The sequence below is a fragment of the Chelon labrosus genome (genome assembly GCF_963514085.1).
Source record: "Chelon labrosus genome assembly, chromosome: 12".
NCBI lineage: Eukaryota > Metazoa > Chordata > Actinopteri > Mugiliformes > Mugilidae > Chelon > Chelon labrosus.
The window spans coordinates 15,792,077-15,810,836 of NC_140345.1; the positions used below are offsets into that span (position 1 = coordinate 15,792,077).

The window sequence follows — 18,760 nt, forward strand, 5'->3', positions numbered from 1 at the left end:
GCAGACAGGTCATGGTAGAAGGATATTTTCCTTTCCTCCAGAGTGATATCCCCGCCCGCTGCTTTCCTCCGTACCGCTGCCATCACTCTCTGCTTGTCCGGGAACGCGTGGAAGCGAACAATGACGGGGCGAGGCCGCTGGTCAGATCCGGGCTTGGGCATTAGAGAGCGGTGCGCCCGTTCCAGTTTCACTCGGCCCCTTTTAGTATCCATGCCGAGAAACTCCGGTAGCCAGTGCTCAAAGAAGTCTAAAGCATTTCCCCCTTCAATATTCTCAGGCAGGTTGAGGATGCGGATGTTTTTCCGCCGCCCTCTGTTTTCCAGCTCGTCAATATGGTCGTGGAGGGATTCAACTTTTCTTTCCAAAGCTGCTATACGCTCAGCGTGCGGCTCGTTAGCGGCCTCCAACTGTAGCACCCGAGCCTCTGCTTCGTCCAAGCGGTCGTTAGCCCTTTTCAGCTCGGTAGTATGAGAGAGAACTGTTTTAGCCAAAGGTTCGAGTTTCTCGTTAATGGCCATCATTAGCTTATTAGTCATCAAATCCAGCGCTTTAGCGAGTCCAGGTTCAAGTTCTGCCTCCTCGTCGTCTTCATCGTGCTCGCCGCCATGTTGTGCTAGCTCCGTAGCCGTGCTATCAATCGGCTGTCGCAATTTACTCTTTCCCTTTGGCATTGTTTGGTGTTGTCTTGTCCAGTATTGTTCAAGAGTCATACTACTGCATTTACACTATAAAAAGATAACGCGGTTTGAGAGAGAATGTAGAATATATGAAGAGTGTTGGCGGAGCACCCGCAAACCCGACCGTCTCCTAGTCCGACATCACGTGACCCCCGTATGTATTGTATTTTAGCGTGTATCTTTTTTTTTTTCATCTTTATGCTGTTATAGTTTCGATTTGAACCAAAGAGCTGTCAACCTGTATTTTGTTGTTTTTCACCGGACAATGACAATAAAACATCTTATTCTTATTCTTATACAAATCGCTCCCTTCACCCTTTAACACCAAACCTTTAAATCACCAAATATTGGCCCTAGGACTGATCCTGGGCCCCAAAGCATTTGCTAATGATTAATTATAATGATGTGCAAAGGATTTGTCAAAAACCCATGAATAATGAATATTTAAAGATTTACAGGCAAAAGCAGAAATGACCAGGGCAACCCGTTCATCTGTCAGTTCATTGCTTATTTATGTTGAAACAATGCATTTTTACAAACTGAATGTCGTCCAATCAATTCGACGTAAATGTTCACATGTTACACAAGCTTAAAGAGGACCAGTCAGGCATATATACAATAAAGGTCATACATCTATAATATAAAAGTGATAAAACAAAATATAAAACAAATATCACTTCATGAACTTGCAGCATTTGGAAAACCAGTATTTCCGATAAAGTAATAAACATAAGCCTTTACATATTCAGAAGGTACTTTTTTTTTAAATAGAAAAAACAATTGCACTCCTTTGTACATTCATATAAAATAAAGAAATTAGATGAGCTTTACTAGTCAGCAGTCCAGAACAAACAAACCAGCGATGGACAACTGAGGAAAATACATGTATTTCATTATGAAACCAAATCCTTCCTCTCAAACAGCGAGAAAGCAATAAAAAAACAAACAAACAAAAAAACACATCTGCCAACCCATTTTCCATAAAATAGTGTGCTATTTACATCTTAAATAGTTATTCTCTTTTCACAGACTCCGGTCAGAGAGTTCCCAGGATACCTTTATTAAATTTTGCTTGCGTCTGATTGGAGCTAGTTTTTTCTGCACTGCAGACAGATTATGTGTTATGTGTGTTACCTCATTTAATCAATATGCCCTCGTTTTGGGAAAAGGTTTTGACAAAAACTCAGAGAGGCAAAGAAGAATTTCGCCTCCCATCATTCGTATAGCAAAATGAAACACATCTAGGCACTATATCCATAGCTTGATATCATCTGGTGATATCTTAAAGACCTGGCATTGTCATGTGACCCATGTCTGTTTAACCTGCTCACTGTGTCATTAAGTGTTCACTATTTGGCAAATCATTAGTGTTTGGTCATACTTGTTATAGCATTTATTCCAGTTTATTCATTAAATGGCTTATGAGCTTTAAAACACGACTCGTCCTGAAGCATACTAACAAACATCTTTTCATACATCTTGTATGCCGAAGTGGTTCCAATGATGCGGCTGATCTTCTTCAGGCCTTTCAGCAGATAGCGTGGCGCCGCTTGGCTGCGCAGCACCCTCAAGCTGTGAGACAGACCTTTAGCCAGATCCAGGTTTTGGTTTGCTCCTTTCCAGAGGTGAAGAATCTGCAAGATGTACTGCCTGGGCAGACAGGCAGAGACCACTTCCCGAACATCCTCCTCCTGAACTCTCACCCCTGGCAGGCTGTTTGCTACCTTCAAGAGGTCATCAAGGGTCAGGTTTTTTAGATTGTGGCAGCGAGAGACCTTCCTCTCACAGTGTTTCACGCCTAGAGACACATGGTGCTAATTTTAGTACACAAAAAATGAACTCAAGCAACAACAAAAATTCAAATTCAACCCATACGTGTCCCTCCTCCACACCTTGTATGATGCCGTACAGCTTGTCCTGGTCCTTGTTCTGCTCCCTCCACAGTCGCAGCAGCTGGAGGACCTGCTGCTGGGGAGAGCAAGCCTTCTTCAGCCTCTCCAGGCTCTTACGATCCACCCTCCGCCCAGGAAGACTTTCCAACAGTCGCTCCAGGGGCACTGAGGACAGTTGCAGGGAAGCTAGGGACTGGAAGACTGCCTCCTCGCAAAGAGTCACATCTGGGATAAATCATAGGAAACAGACAGAGAAAGTGGGCAAATATTATAATGCTGATCTTCTGTAAAAGTCTTCCATGGATAAAATGTTGGATGCCGCAACTGGTGGACATCCAACTGCTTAAAGCAAGATGAAGCAACATATTGTTCCCCTTAGAGAGGAATAATCAAAAAAAATAAAAATAAAAAAATCTTGATGAAATAAATACGCTGCAGTTTTTCTCCTTCATCGTCCTACAGCCAGATTTATGCTTCGTACCTGCGCCTTAGCAACAACAGCTGTGATCGGTGCACTTTTTCACTAATGCCTCTCAGCGGCCCAGGCGAGGACTGAAAACTCTCTTTCTGCCTCCTATAAACCATCTACTCTGACGTATTCTCCCTTTCATGTGTTGCACTCATTTTAATAAATGCAGCAGTTGTTTAACATTTATTAACTCCGGCTCCAAAGTGAGTGGGTTCAGTTGACGTTGCCATGTTTAAAGTACGCAGAGAAACTGGTGACTAGCCAATGACGATTACGCATTAACAGAACAATGGCGACATGCAAGGCTCCTGCGTAGTTTTGCGTAGTTCTGCATAGATCAGAATACAGAAGTGTAACCTAAGCTGTGCTTGTTGCTCTGGTATGACCTTTGGGCTATGGTGGCTAATGCTAGCTCATGGTAGCAAACTTTAAATAGATACTGATTTGCTAGTGACATTACACACTGACTCTGCTGACGTAACTGTTTCACTAGGTTTTAAGATGACCCAGCATTCGTCATTGCAACATTTCGGTCATCAGACCAACAGCAGTTAGCCTCATTTTAATCTTCTCACTGTGCTGCTAGCAAACGACCATGAGTATGAATCTGGGGTGACAAGGTAAAGTACCTTTTATTGTTTGCTTGTTATTTTCAGCTTTATAAATGAGAATATGCATGTTTATTGTGTTGCCTTGTAATCTGTTTCCATCAGTCTATCTAAGCCTGACTTCACTCATGTGTGTTGATCGACAAAAATCTTTTTTTTTTAAAACTGCTGAGGTCTCCATAGCTTTCCTTATGAGACCAAAAAAACCCTTTTCTTAAGGGCAGGCTTATTTCCCAAATTTCTGAAACCTTGGATGTTCCCGCTTTCAGTCAGATGATGCACGTATGAATCATTTCTCTGTGTGTGTCAGAAGGATTTCTGATTGACATGCAGTAAATGTGAAAAAGGAATATGGTAAAAAAAAAAAAAAAAAAATCATTGTCAGTGTAGTAACTTTAATGTGGAGATGACGTTTTGGTTTCTTCCTCTGATGGCTGGATGATGTAACTGTGGCTTTGTCTGTAATTGCCATTGACATCCTGGTGGTTTCTCCAAATCAAATAGTAACTCTGGGAATCCCAACTGCTTTCAATTGCAGATTTTTTTGTTAAAAAATTGTTAAGCTGTTCCAGGATTCGCAGCAGACGATCTGCGGTTGTGTAGTTCACAGGAAGATAATTTGTGAATGAATGCTTGAGGAAAGCATCACCCTCCCAGAGGGACAACAGCTCCGTGCGTTTTCTCGTCAGTGTGCTGCACAGTGTGCATGAGTGCGCCGGGTTCTGCTCATCTATATGTGTGTGTTCCTCGGTGACGCTGGTTTCTCAGGCTCTGGGAATTTAGTGTCATATTTGAGGCTTCTGCCCTGGACTAGTTACAGTCTGAGTAACAAAGGCTATCAGCTCTCCTTTGTCTCATTTTGTGTTTGACTCAGCTTCCTCTGTTATTGTGTTCGCGGATGTGACAGTTAAAGGAGTAATTGATCCATCCTGGGTCATTTTGACAGCAGTGCCATAAACATCTGATTCAAGCCCTGGCTTTTCTCTCTTGTGTTGGTTTTCAGACACGCAAGAAATTTGGAAAAGAATGAAATCTGGATATCAAACCTGACCAAGGAAATCCCCTGCCTTCGAGAATGAAAATGACCACATGTCTGAAATAATTCAGTTTTGTTGACAATTGAGGTTTACTCAAAGACATTGTCTCTCTGTGTGTGTGTTCTGGGTACAAACTGTACTAATGAGCCCTGATTGCACTCTGCATTAGTCCTAAAATCTTCCACATGATTCCGGCTGAGGCGCTATTTTTCACGGCACGGCGTATGTTCTCACCAGTGTGGCACATAATGTGATGCTGGGAGCACTCCAGCGTCGCCTTCTTGCCACAGAGGCTGTCTGAAGTGGATGTGCCCCATCTCAGCGTCTTCAGGCCCAAGTCTGAGCAGTTGGTGTGGGGCTGACACGGCTCAGTGGAGGAGCCGCCGGGTGAGAAGTGACCATCGGGACAGTGTTCACACACCGTGTCGGTCACTGGCGTGCCTGCAAGAGACGCGCACGGTTTAGTTGAATTACAGGAAAAGAACTAAAGGCATCTTTAGTTTCATGTGAAATGATGTTTTCAGTGCGTGACCTACATCATTGAGCTGACACGTTCATGCCACGACCACAGTGACATGTGACAGTCCGTCAAGACGACTGATGACTGTGTGTGATTCTGAGAATGACTCACCTCCTTAGTTTCTATTTCTTGTTTCGTGTGCTTTCACTACAACAGCATGTGACTTAAACGGCAGACACAAAGTGATCTGCTGGCCTGACTGACAGACAGATGACATTTCTTTTAAAATGAAACAACTTTAATACTTGTGATTCCGTAATAATGTCATTTATTTATTCAACACCCCGAAATTTCCAATATTTACAGTGTTCTTTGACAACGTCTAACTCCATGACAACATTACTGTAAACATGGACCACAGCATGAATGGCAAACCATGTAGTGGAACTAGAGTTGTGATCACATCCTCATTTTATTTTTATCTGTACAGAGTAGAAGTGAAAGCAGTGTGGGATGAAAAGATCAGCTCATATCAGATTTAACCTTTGATTAGTTTCCTGCTATCGTGGTACTTTTCACCGTGCAGCATTAGAACACGAAACCACCAGCTGATATGTAAATGGAAGTCGTTTCCTGCACCACTGATGACAAAGCATGTACAGTAAAGAATGTGTCAGTGTGACTGTAAGAACTGTTTAAGTTTTATCTGCTGACAATAATGTACTTTTCTCTGGTTTCCTGTTTGCAAAATCAGCACATTTGCAGATCTTTACTGTCAGAAATAATTTCGGAAGCGTCATAACTGGGTGTCGTAATACTTTTATCTATTAGCTGGCTAGAAATGCAAAGGTCAAAGGAGTTTTGTTAAATTGCAAAACTATTTCGATAGCAGTTTTTCCTCCAAAAATTGCAGACAACACCATTTTTTATTGCCTCACTGAGACTCTGATGCACTGTTTTTCTTTGACTTAATATACCGTATAGTATACGGTATATTGAGTCAATTAGAACTTGATAACTCTGATATCTCTGGTCAAATTCAGCGTTCTTGTAGCTTTATTGTAGTATTAGTTTGTTTTTTTGGCCAACCCTTACCTTGTTAAATAGGTATTATAGTATTGTGTGTAATAATGTGCATAATAAATATTTTTGGGGCAAAAATTGCAACTAAAAACCTAATGAAAAGTCAAATTTTACTTACTTCATCGCTTAGCTTTTTGATTCTTTTCAACAATGTGCCTTACCTACAGATCAATGCCACCAGAAAACACAAAACACAAATAAACCAGCTCAAATGACTTCAAATACCCCCTTCTGAGAGCCACAACCAGAAACAGACAAATAGGGAGATCAAGGGGAAAGCAACGGAGTCATAAAAGGCACGAGTTGTTGGGAGACTGGAACGAGCATCCTGTGGTTTTAAGGTCTAAACCACAGCTCAAGGCATTACATAATAAGTCCTTCAGCTTCAAGGGGAAGGGGAATCCCCTGAAATGCTGCCTCACGTCTGCTGAATTTCATTAGACTTGTCCAAATTGTGGATCCATGTCGGAGGAATATATGGAAAATGTTGTCTCATGTGTCGAGCGGTATCAGGACTACGGGGGTCAGATGATAACCGCAGTCACTGGAAAATGTTGTTTCATCCATGTGGTGGCTTGGTTCTAGTCTCGGGTTTAAGATGAAGTCATGAGAAGTGCAGCGGCAGATTGTGATGTGGTTCCAGCAGAAACGAGGAGATACTGTTCGTTGGAATGTCGAAACTCCGCATCAGACTGCGTTCATGTTGCCAGCGCTCACCAGTGACGCAATGAGCAGAGAATGCGCCCTAAAAAGGTTGGATATCCACCATGATAACAACTCTTCATCACCCGGGAATGCATTTGGTGCTATACTGTTAGGTTTTGGACTTTGAAAAAGAAGGTAACAGCTGATGAGGCAGCTAATAGCAAACACATAGAGACAGTGTTTGTCTCTGGAGAGTCATGGATGACATTCTGCTATAATCTAATTTTTCTCAGTGGTAAAAAACCTAATTCTATTTATGAGCTGTGGAACTGTTTTAGTTTTTTTTTAGGATTCAAACAGCATCGCTCTGAATGAGCAGCAGCTGTTTGAGGTATCGGTAAGGTTTGCACTATGACTCACTTAGCGTAGTTACCTTTAGAGCGGATTATACACCGAGCAGCCACAATATTAAAACCACTGAAAAGGAGAACTGAATAACACCAACCATCTTGTGACAATTCAATGTTCTGCTGGGAAACTGGCATTCATTCATGTGGATGTTACTTAGACATGTGGAACCAACCTAGACCAGACCAGGCACCCCCACCCCATAGCAATGACACTCCTTGATGGCAGCAGCCATCCCCAGCAGGATGCAGCCTGACACAGACACACATAAAAATGCTTCAGGAACAACTCAAAAAAACATGAAGAACAGCACAAGGGGTTGACCTGGCCTCCAAATTCACTAGATCTCAAACTGATGAACTATCTGTGGGATGTGCTGGAACAAGCCTGATCCACAGAGGCCCCCTCCCCTCAACCCATAGGACCCAAAGGCCCGCACAATATTCTGTTGCCAAACACCACAGGACACCCTCAGAAGGACCCTGTCCATTCTCTGATGAGTCACAACTGTTTTGGAGGAACAAGGGAGACCTACACAATATTAGGAAGGAGGTCATAATGTTATGCCTGATTGGTGTATATTTGAGTGCGTGCAGTCAAGACGAATTTCAGAAAAATCGAAGAGGAAACACGGAATACAGAGGAAGCTTCATGCCATAAAACAGGTTTATTGACATTTCTCAATAAACATTTCTTCTAAAATGATGGTGGTAAATTTAGAACAAACATTTTAACAATGTCATGATACCCTCTGTTGCTAATTTTAAAACGGATCACACCCAACTAACTTCTCCTGCTATGACATGTTATGTGAATTTCACACTACTAATACCGTATGTACGGTAACTAAGGATTATTTCCTTATAATAAATTGTATTAGTCAGCTCCCTTCAGTCAGATAAAAGCCCTTCAGTCAAAATGAAAATGAGATAGAAACGTACGTATACGCAGTACTATGAGGAAGTAAGACTTGGATCGGAGGGGATGAGCTAAAGCTACTGATGACCAACACAAGTAAAATAGCTGTGGTTCTTCTGACACACAGATGAAATGAGTTAAATCCTAATCTCCTGATGGATGACAGCAGATACGCCCTGAGGGTGTGATGAATTATGACAGCATGGATTATAATGGAAGAGACTGAGGCAGCTCAGACACATTCATCACAAGGCCCTTGCAAACTTAACACATGCAAGAGACTGTAAAGTGCTCTTTTCCCACACTTGTAACAATGTGATTTCCACAGCAAAGTCACGATGCTAAACTTCGAGGTTTGAACTTGGAGCATGGAGATTCTAGTTGAAATATTTTCTCCAAAGAAATCTTTTGGAGCAGTGTGCACTTATATCCCACTAAAATGTATCCCTCGCTTAATCATCTGAGTCTAAATCCGTTCTGACAACATACTGTTGCAAATGAAGTGGTAATGTTGTGGTGAAAAGACGCAGACAAAAGTTCACAAATAGGAAAATTACAGCCATAACTTGAGTGGGTGTTCCTGACAACTACTCACGCAAGAATGTGTTTAACATTCACAACACAGACACAAAATAACTATATACGATAAACCCAAATGGCCTCTCTTTGTCATGTGTGTTCACACATCTTTTTGACGGAGGCAAAAAAAAAAAAAAAGGAAGTAACAACCAGATCGAAACGGCCACAGCATTTCTCGGAGGACAAGATCAACGAGAAATAGAGCATTTCTAAGGAAGGTTTGAAAAAAAAAAGAAAAAAGAAGTTGCTTCTGCGAAACGGGACATCTACATCTGGAACAGATCTGATTCGCAGAGGGAGGAAGCCAGACAGAGGAGCTTCCAGTGATACACGAAAGAGGACATCCTAATGTGTCTCTGCTCTGGCAGCGTTCCGGACATGCCACTGCAGAATATTTGGGACGGATGGAATTGATTTGAGGCAGTGAAATAGTAAAACGGGAACCCAGATGAGAGGATTGAGGAAAAAATTAAATATATAATGATGGGAGTTCTGCTCAAAACACTGAAAACACACACTGTTAACATAAAACACTTTTTACTGCAAGTTTTTTTCTTTTATTCCATGAAGTGAAAGCACTACTTCCTCTTAGCCTGTGTGTAGACTAAACAGACTCAACTCCTGATTTCCTCTTTATAATATGGTTACCTACTTTAATTCACCCGCCTTCCAATTTAAATCCAATTCATTTGCAGACAGGAAACCCACAAATAAAACAGTTTATGTCAAAATAAGGTCACCACTGTGAACTATACCTTCTAAAAATAGCATGCACTTTCTTACCTAAAGCCGTCACCGCGTGCCCAGGTGGACAGGTCTTGTGTGGGATACAGAACTCCACCACTAGGTGGAAACCTGGAGCGCACTCACATCGCTGGTCATGGGTGCTGTTGCACTGTTGTTTCACTAGCTGTCTCTCCTTACACACCTAAACACAGAAGGCCACGGTCACATGTCATGAACCTGGGACGCTGCATACACGAAGCACACATTACAAACTGTAAGCACGCGAGTAACCTAAACAGGTCACCGCGATTGTCGTTTTACTGCTCCACAAGATGTGTCGAATGTTTAACAGTCGTATAAAGCGTGAAAGTAAAAAGATCCCGCAGCAAACGTGTTAAAAAAAAAACAAAAAAAAAACACAGAGTGTGACGACTGCATAATTTATGAGTAAGTAAACTCTGGGGGAAGATCATTCTACTGCAATGAGCACAATGAGACGTTCATTTTTAGTAACAACCACTGAAGTGGAAACACGGGAAGAAAAAAAGAGAAATCTCTGCCAAATTGTAAACAAACAGTACGGTCATGGCTCTAAGGAAAAGACACAAGGAAAACCTCAACAGAGTATAATAAAGGGGCAGATGGAGGATGTTGTACTTGAGCAGGATTCATGACCATGATGTGAGTTCAGCTTTGGGTAATTCAAAGTTGAACTAAAAGCTGGAGTGTGGCACTAAGCGGATTTATTTTAAATAACAAAAACCATCGTTAAAACTTCTTACACACATAGAAGAAACTACTATAAGCTGAATATACTGAGCTGAGTATAAAGATGATGTGCGAAACTTGCGTACATACCGAGGTACAGTACTGACATGTGTCCCCCCAGTGCCAGTTCTCCGCGAAATGCATCTCAGGGCAGGGCTGGCACTCTGTGGGCGTGTCGGCGGTGCAGTGTCGCTTCACGGCCGTCCCGGGAGGACACTGGTCGCAGATTAGGAGGTCGGACGTCACAGGGTCGCGGTACTCGTACTTCGGCGGTACGGCCGGTTGCTGATAGGCCCAGGAGAGAGAAGCTGTGAAGAGCTGCGAGAGAAAGAAAGTGCATTTAGCAGTGACTCAACAGCCGCGACAACATCTCTAATGAAACCCATCTCGTGCGCAGCTCCCCTCTGGCAAAAGGTTCAAATATTTTTTATATCACGGAGTACTCGCCAGCCCGAAGCTTCCAGTAAGAGTGAGTTGAAAGAAAGGTCACCGCAGTAAAGCTGAAGCTCCTGGTGGACATGCAGCCCTAAAGTCATTTCCTCTGCTTTTTACAGTGCAGATCATGCAGCCTGAGGAGAACAGTCTTGTGAACATTGATCACTGCACTGGGACCCCCCTATCAAACAATTACAGTACATTTGAAATGACTGCATATTTGCAGTAGGCAATATTGTTCCTTTAAATTGCCTCAAGTGATTATTTAGCAGCATGCTGCGAGCGTGATTTTATCACATCTAATTGTTTTGATTAGGAGATTCAATTTATTTTATTGAACTACTGGCATCTTCTCTCATCTGTTAAACTATTTTTCCAAAGCTTTTAAATGAATTCAGATGTTTCAGTCGGCACATACTGAATCAAATAAGTCAGTGACACAGAATTACTGACGCTAATTGTTCAGTCCTGTGTACTCTGACCTCACCAGCAGTTTTCTATCCATGTCAGCAGCTCTGTAAGAGAGGCGCCTTCGCAGCTGAAGAGCATGTGATGTGATTCAAGGGTGATCTATAGCACTTTAATACGGCCTTGGAGCGAGAAGCACACCGCACCCATGCACCCCTCACCCATCCAAATGCAACCCATCTATACCCTGTCAAGTGGGAGGCTGTTAGCGAGCCTCTGAGACGGGCCTGCGCTTCACAAACAAGCCCATGTATCATCGCCTAACAAGGGCTTGAAAAGCTTTGGTCAGATCTAAAATATAAGATATCAGTTGGTGAGCATGTTTGACATGTAGCCATGTAACTAGTGGAGGCCACATGCAAACCAGATGTCACACAACAGGCTCCTTCCATCCTAAGCCCTCAGCCATTGGCTCTGCGGACTTTCCCGTTGGCCGGGATACATCCTCCCCACTTGGACAACTGGCTAACAATAGACCCGGCTTGCATTGTGTATGCGTGCGCTGCTTTTTATTTGTTTTTGCTTTCTGCCATGTTTGTGTGCGCATCTTCAAAAAAACAACAACAAAAAAACCCCGAAACAAACAACTCGACAAAACAGCAGGAGTGCACACAAATGCAGGAATGTGTGCGTTGCATGTTTGTCAAGGTTCACGTTCAATTACCGTCTCCCTCAGTGTTGGTCTGCGTGCTCTGTGGTCTCCTCTCCTGGCTGCTGTTCATGAAGAGGACTGTTGGAGGTTACTGGGCTTTCCCCATGCACCACCAGAATACAAAGCACTCAGACCGCTGTGTTCTACAGCTTACCCGCCGAAAAACAATTGATCACCTTCCTGCACGTATGTATTTGCTCCTATGCCATCCACCTTGAAACGTATAAAACACGAGCGTGGGACAAAGGGAGCGTCAGAAAGCAAAAGAGCTATTTTCATTGTGTACTGATCTGTGCTTTTGCACCCTTAATTCATTACCGCATTACAAACTATTTGGCTGCAGAAATCGTTTCATTAAAAACCTATGCGTGGGCGTGAGTGTAGAGGAGACAGCTCGCAGTACAGCTGCGACTTCCCCATCTGCCATATGTTACTGAACACACGGCTCCAAACTTCTTTGATCTGTTATTCAGCATTGTAACTGCATTTGTGTTCCCTCTTAATAATTTACTACTATACATACATACTCGTTTTTCGATACAGTAAACTTTTATTGAGTTGTCTATTTCTGTTTCCCTTCGCAAAGGAGATCACTGAAAAAGATAGTAAAAATAGATGAATGGGTTTTACACACCATAATAGAAGCCTGAGCTTCAAACGGCCTGGCGAGCGAAGCGGTTTTCCCGGCAAAACCTATCGACCTCTGTGCACAACATTTGGTGGAAGGCTTTCATCCGCAGCGACTCGCTGAGCAGCGCCATGACTGCACGAGTTTGTTTGTAGCATGGGTGGCCCCAGCAGGAATCAAACCCATAATCATAGTCCTGCTCCTCAAAATTAAGAAGTGTATATACACACTATTAAGCCGTGAGACCACATCCAATCAGTTCGGAAACATCAGGAGGGAGGTGGAGTGCGCAGAGGGCCGGCATATGGTCACCTGGGTTTTTATTTTTTATTTTTTTGCAAATCTGGGTATGGTTACACTTGTTGCTTCGACTTTCATGTTCGGTTCAGGTCAGGATGAGTTTACTGGCAGGTCTACGCTATCGTCTGTCAGCGCAGATTAGATTGAGCACACGTGTAAGAGGTCAGTATCTTATTGTTTTTCAAACTTCATGCGACGCAGCAGTTTGACTAGACTACAAGATATAACTCAAACCAAATAAAGGCGCGAGTCAGAAACAAGACTGCAGGTCAAAAAAAGAAAAATGTATATTCAGTGATTATTAGGATAAGAGATCGGAGAGATACGCCTTTGATACTACATAATGACTCAATGGTCCAATGCATACCTCATACATACAGTCTTATCGTGAGTCATTCACTCTTTCATCATCAATCTAGTTTCATGCTCCATCAAAACTTATGTGAACAAGCAAATGTAGGAGAGCGTTGAATAAATAACGCTCCCGAAGCATCACATGTTCACATTTCCAGCTTCCATTGAAAATGAGTTGCAGCCTGTTCTTTTTCTCCAGCATTGTGAACACATCATGCATGAAGGTTCAGTTCAGTGATATACAGAAACCATAACCTATAAGTCTGGTTGCACGTACCAATCGCAGGCATGAATTAAACGTCACAATCACAGTTTTTGTGATTCACGTGGTTACAGACTAGAATGTCTACAATGAATTAGCTTCTACATATTTAGCTTTGAGGAGGATGTTTAACGATATGTACCTCAGATAGATTCACCTGAGTGATCTGTAACGTGCTGTTTGCGTTGCATTATTGTTTAGTGTCACGTCCAAGGTAGATTTTAAATCGAAGATTATTCTATTATAGACATAGTTTTTGAAATAAGAAACCTTGACAGTGATTAACGTCTTAAGTCAGTTCTAAACTTTCCAAACCAGCCAGCACAGTAGTTTATGCTCCCGGCAAACTTTTTGGAGAATTAACTCATTGGGAAATGTCCTGTGGTGTGTGTGAGTGTGCCTATCAACAGCTAAAAGAGATACTGAACTTTTCACCCTCCTTGTTGCCTTAGAAGCTGCCATCTGACGACATCATCGACGACCGCTGGTAACCCAAATTACACAGCAGCTAGGGGCCACTGACAGCCATAATTATACCGTTAGCATCATCAGAGCAAAGCTCAGCAAGAGGCAAATCCAACATGAGGCCAAGTGAGAGGAAAGCCTGGCTGAAGGTAGTGATAATCATCTACCTATAGACTGCCCTCGAGCGAGGGAGGGCAGGTGCTATGTAAATGACTGTAACTGATGAGAGCTGCGTGTGAAGCTGCTTGTTGCAAAAAGCAGCCTCAATACGTTGTCGCCCTTGATGCACTTTATGTTTATACTGCTTAAATCAGCTTAATCTGATACAGTTTGATTACATAAGCCACGCCAATAAATAGTTGGAAGCCAGAGAGTGTGCTGATGACGAGCACAGTCACTCGCCACCAGGGCACATGTGCTATGGGCAGATGTTCGTATGAAACAAACAACAACACAAATGGGTTCAAGTGGCTAAGTGGTGGGGATGCACATGGCTACGGTGGACCGACGAGACAGACCACCCTCACCACTACAGGCGACGTCAGCCAGATGCAGTAAGATGTTGTTTACTGGCTTTTTGTCACACATGCAGTATAGGTGACACAGAATCGAAACAGACTTCTCAAAAATAGGGTTTTTTGTTTGTGGCTGATCTGATAAGAGAACTGTGGTGAAAGAGGGTGCAGAGCACTTTAAGCAGTGCATGACACAGGGGCGTCAGGCACCTGACAGCAATAACACACATGCTTTGCATATAAGCTTGTGACGAGAGCGTCATCTAGAGATAATATTTGGTAAAGTCGAAACTAGATAAATTCTTAAATATAAATTGAAGCTAAAGTGCTTTTTATTAAATGCAATTTCAGTCTTTTAATTTATTAAATAAAGCTCAGGTCAGGTAGCATGTTTTATCTCATCCAAATTTCTTTTTGTTTTGATCGCGCAAAGGGTAAATGTACAAGCATAAAATACATCAATTATTAACAATGCTAATTCACAATGTATAGATTTGTGTTAAAATGTTCCTTCCATTGGGAAATATGGTTGAGAGTCAGAATAAATTTTAGCACGCTGAATTCTTTAGCGCACTGAAATGCAAAGCGAGAGGAGAATCTGTGTTTGCTTTGCCCAAGGACAGTTTTAAATCATGGCATGAGGAGAGGAGCCATGGCACAAAGGGACCAAACCACACTACACCAGCTTGTCCACCAGTCACATGGATTCAGTTAACTGTAGAGCGCAGGTGGTCCGAGGGGGGATTCCAGCTCATGGAGTGTGTGCATGTGTGTGTGTGTGTTTGTGTGTGAGAGTTCAGGCAGAGACGGCAGGACACTGTGCAATGAAACATCACAGGACACTTTGCAATGTTCCCTTCATACACTCACCCAGTTATCTCAAGGCAGAGGCGCTCCTAATGTGGCAAAAAAAAAAAAAAAAAAGCCTTTTATGCAGGTGAGCACACGTTTAACGTTGACATTTGGTCATTCTGCTTATGTGCAAACCGAGCTAAATCTCAGACATTTTTTTTTTCCAATTGTAGCACTTACTGGTTTTCTTTGTTTTCAGAAAACAGAAATCCTTTTGTTATCAGTATATTAAGAGTGATGGAGCTGTTTATTTATCAGCAGATTCACTTAATCGAGGAATTTATATTTATTTAAAACAAAACTGTTTGTCACCGTTTATTGTGCATTGTTAAACCAAAGAGGGATTTCCCTTCTAATCCTCTGGATGGATGCACTGAATCTGGTCCCAAAAAAATAAAATGACCAAATTGCTTCTCAGAAAACGTAGATAAAAATCCAATAATCCTATAATCATCTCGAGACACTGCAGTTTTACAGAGTAACCATAAAGATGAGACCAAACCACAGGTCAGGAATCTCTGGACTGGACTCCTCGCTGAATATAAACTCTGCTGTTCAATTTAAATTTCAAATGTGCTTTTACTCTAGACTTAGATTCATTTTTTTTGTTTGTTTGTTTTTGTCATGTTACTCTGCTACATTTGCTCATGTAACGGATGTCAACATTTTTTCTGCCTGTTGATACTAGCCGCCAAATAAATCAAACTCTCCTCATGTTCCATCACATAATGTCAGATAAAAGGTCACCACATACATTTGCATCAGTCCAGTCAGACTGTTTTTAATATGACTCATGCAGTAGTAAGATAAAATACAGGTGAAGGCCTGTGTGTGTGTGTGTGTGTGACAGGGACACTAATCTCTACCCTGCTCTCTCTTCTTCATCACAAACAAGGATCGGGATCAATTAGTTCATCAGACTTGTGCTGCACTCGCAGACACACACGCTGCTATCAGTACTACTGTTGATGGAAAAGGGGAACTTGTTCTTGTTTGTTTAAAACATGTTAATCCTGTACCTTAAGGCAGCCTCTGTATGTCTCCCTCCCCCTACCCCTCTCACTGCCCCACCCTTCCTCCAGTGTTTGTCTTGGAGTTAAAAAAAAAAAAATTCACGTTGAGTCCGTTTGGTCAAGTGATCTCCTCTTAGCCGGCGTGCATGTAAACCTGCTGAAAGGTTTGGGGAAGTTGATGCGGCCGATGCCAACTGCCACAACAGAGAGTAAAGGCAGGGAGGCGTAAAGATAAAGAGAGGACAGATAATAGACAACAATGGAGCGGGTGGGGGGTGGGGGGTAGAGCATGGTCCTACAAAGGGACTTTGGGAGGGAGCTGGATTATAGGATGAGTGAAGAGATGGACGCTAAGCACGCCAGCTAGCCGTCTCCCTGACCTGCTATACCTGCTCTTCTAACAGAGCAGCATTATTTTCCATAAAAAAAAAATAAAAGTAAAATAAAAAAAATCACAGCTTACTCATTGAAGCATGCGTCTTCACAAAAACAGGCAGCATTGACTATTCCACTGACATCATGCGTGGCAAGCGCCCAAACAAAATGTGTGTTTACAGAGACACCACATGTGTCTGGAGCACACAGGTGCACTAACAGCTGGACGGACTTCTAAAAAACAATGTTTTTGGACACAAAATTGCACCCTTTAGCAGAGGATTAATTACAGACTGACTGTTTGGCTGGCTGACATGCCCAGAGGGGTACGGATTGACCCATTAGCCGGAAGTTGACATTCGATACTGACTAAGTGGTTGTATGACTGTCTCATTAGTCGGTTAAAATGGGGCTTGTTGTCTGGTCAAATGACTGGTTGAGTCACTAAATGATGGATAAACATGAAAAAATATGTAATTTTTTTAAGGAAAGACAGCATGTGGATGGTATCACATTATATAGTGGCACAAAGTGGATATGCACGCACGCACACACACAGATCACTTTGTATTTCACTGCCTTGTGCCACTTTGCACACAAAGTAGCAACTTACAAACCTAGCTGGGCAAAAAAAAAAAAAAAAAAAAAAAAAGGGAGCTCTCACTTTCACACACACACACACACACACACACCCTAGGAGAGATAGTAGATCCAGTGTTTACCAGCTACAGTGTGTGACCTGTTTCTGCCCCGATAGAGATCTGTACATGCAAGATATGCAAAACACGGCAAAGGCTCCAACGCAGCGCAGCATGCAAAACACACCGAAGGAAATAACTGCTTTTAGCTCAGGGGCAGACATTTGAAAAACTTACAGGACAAATTAGTGTAATGTTTTCAGGCCTGCTGTTTGGCAAACACCACCTGCCGGGAGCTCACCACGTGACTCTAATTTAAGGGTGTAAGGTTTCATTCATTTTAAACGTTCTATAGTAAAGGCGGCAAAATGAGACCCAAGGCAAACTTTCATTCATTGACAATTAAAAAAAATAAATAAAAAAATGGAGACTCTATTTGTAGGTGTACAGGGAGCATTCATAGCAGTGAAAGAAAAGGTAATTGCATTGCCAAAAGCAAACAACCTCCTGTATAAACAATTCTATTTGCAAAGATAATTTACTGAAACTGCTGTTGGAAAAATCTCATAACAAGACACACACTACATCTGACACTTTCTGTAATTTCCACTATTACCTCTATTACAGAAGATAGACACCAAACACAGACACACACGGTATATATAGTATAATGTCACCTGTGTCACAGATAATGTGCCTACAGGTAGCTTACCTGTAGGGAAAACTGTCTTAGTTTGAACTATGATAACGTACACAAGCTTCGAGCAACATGCCAAAACCTAAAACATCACTTCTGTCCACAAACCCAGCAAACACGTCTGTTATCAACTGTCACCAAAATCTCAAACTGCATTTCAGCGGGACATGTGACCAGAGCCGCAGCGTGCAGACTGGACAACGTCAAACTACCTGCACAGAAGCATGCTGAGCAGACGCAACGTGCGATTGGGAAATATTTTCCTTTTTATGTATCACTAGTTACTCTGAATACATGTAAACTATACGGCGAGTGTCCATACCCAGTTGAAACCGAGTGCAGCGCAGGAATCATCCACGTCTCGCTACAATCTATTTAAAATACCTTACATGGGGAGTAGAAAATAAATAAATAATAATAATAAAAGCAGGAAATGTCCATGTGCTCCATGGGATGTGATCAAATTCAAGGAGAAGAGCTAAAGAAAGTCTGTTTACTCACCACAATCAGTTTCATTGCCGGGTTGGATTTGGCTATCCGTGCGCTCATCTCCTCTGCGTAAATGTGAATGAACTGTGGCGTGATGGGCTCCATCACCGCTCTTATATGGTGCAGAGTGCCCACCCACCTCGCTGCAATGTTGTGTGCAACCCTCTCCCCGTCTCTCTCTTCGTCTCCCTCTCCCTCTCGCTCTCTCTCTCTCCCCCTCCCTTTCTTCAGACCTAAAAATAAGTTGCATCCTCGCGTAGCTGTTACGCAAAGTAGGCGACATCAAAGGGAACAAAGCCGGTTCTGAAACGCAGCATCCAGTGATCGTTGGATGATGTGCATTCATT

The 18,760-nt window shown here is 42.5% G+C and overlaps 1 protein-coding gene across 1 annotated transcript; it reads right to left on the reverse strand.

The window, feature by feature from the left end:
- Positions 1-1,168: 1,168 nt before the first annotated feature.
- LOC311496940 (tumor necrosis factor receptor superfamily member 11B-like) lies at positions 1,169-18,518 on the reverse strand (the record flags this gene model as incomplete). Its single annotated transcript, XM_084556993.1, has 6 exons — positions 1,169-2,475; positions 2,570-2,794; positions 4,918-5,124; positions 9,560-9,704; positions 10,361-10,588; positions 18,426-18,518. 6 exons carry the CDS (start codon positions 18,516-18,518, stop codon positions 2,081-2,083), a joined length of 1,293 nt encoding a protein of 430 aa, XP_084413119.1. The 3' UTR covers positions 1,169-2,080.
- Positions 18,519-18,760: the final 242 nt, after the last annotated feature.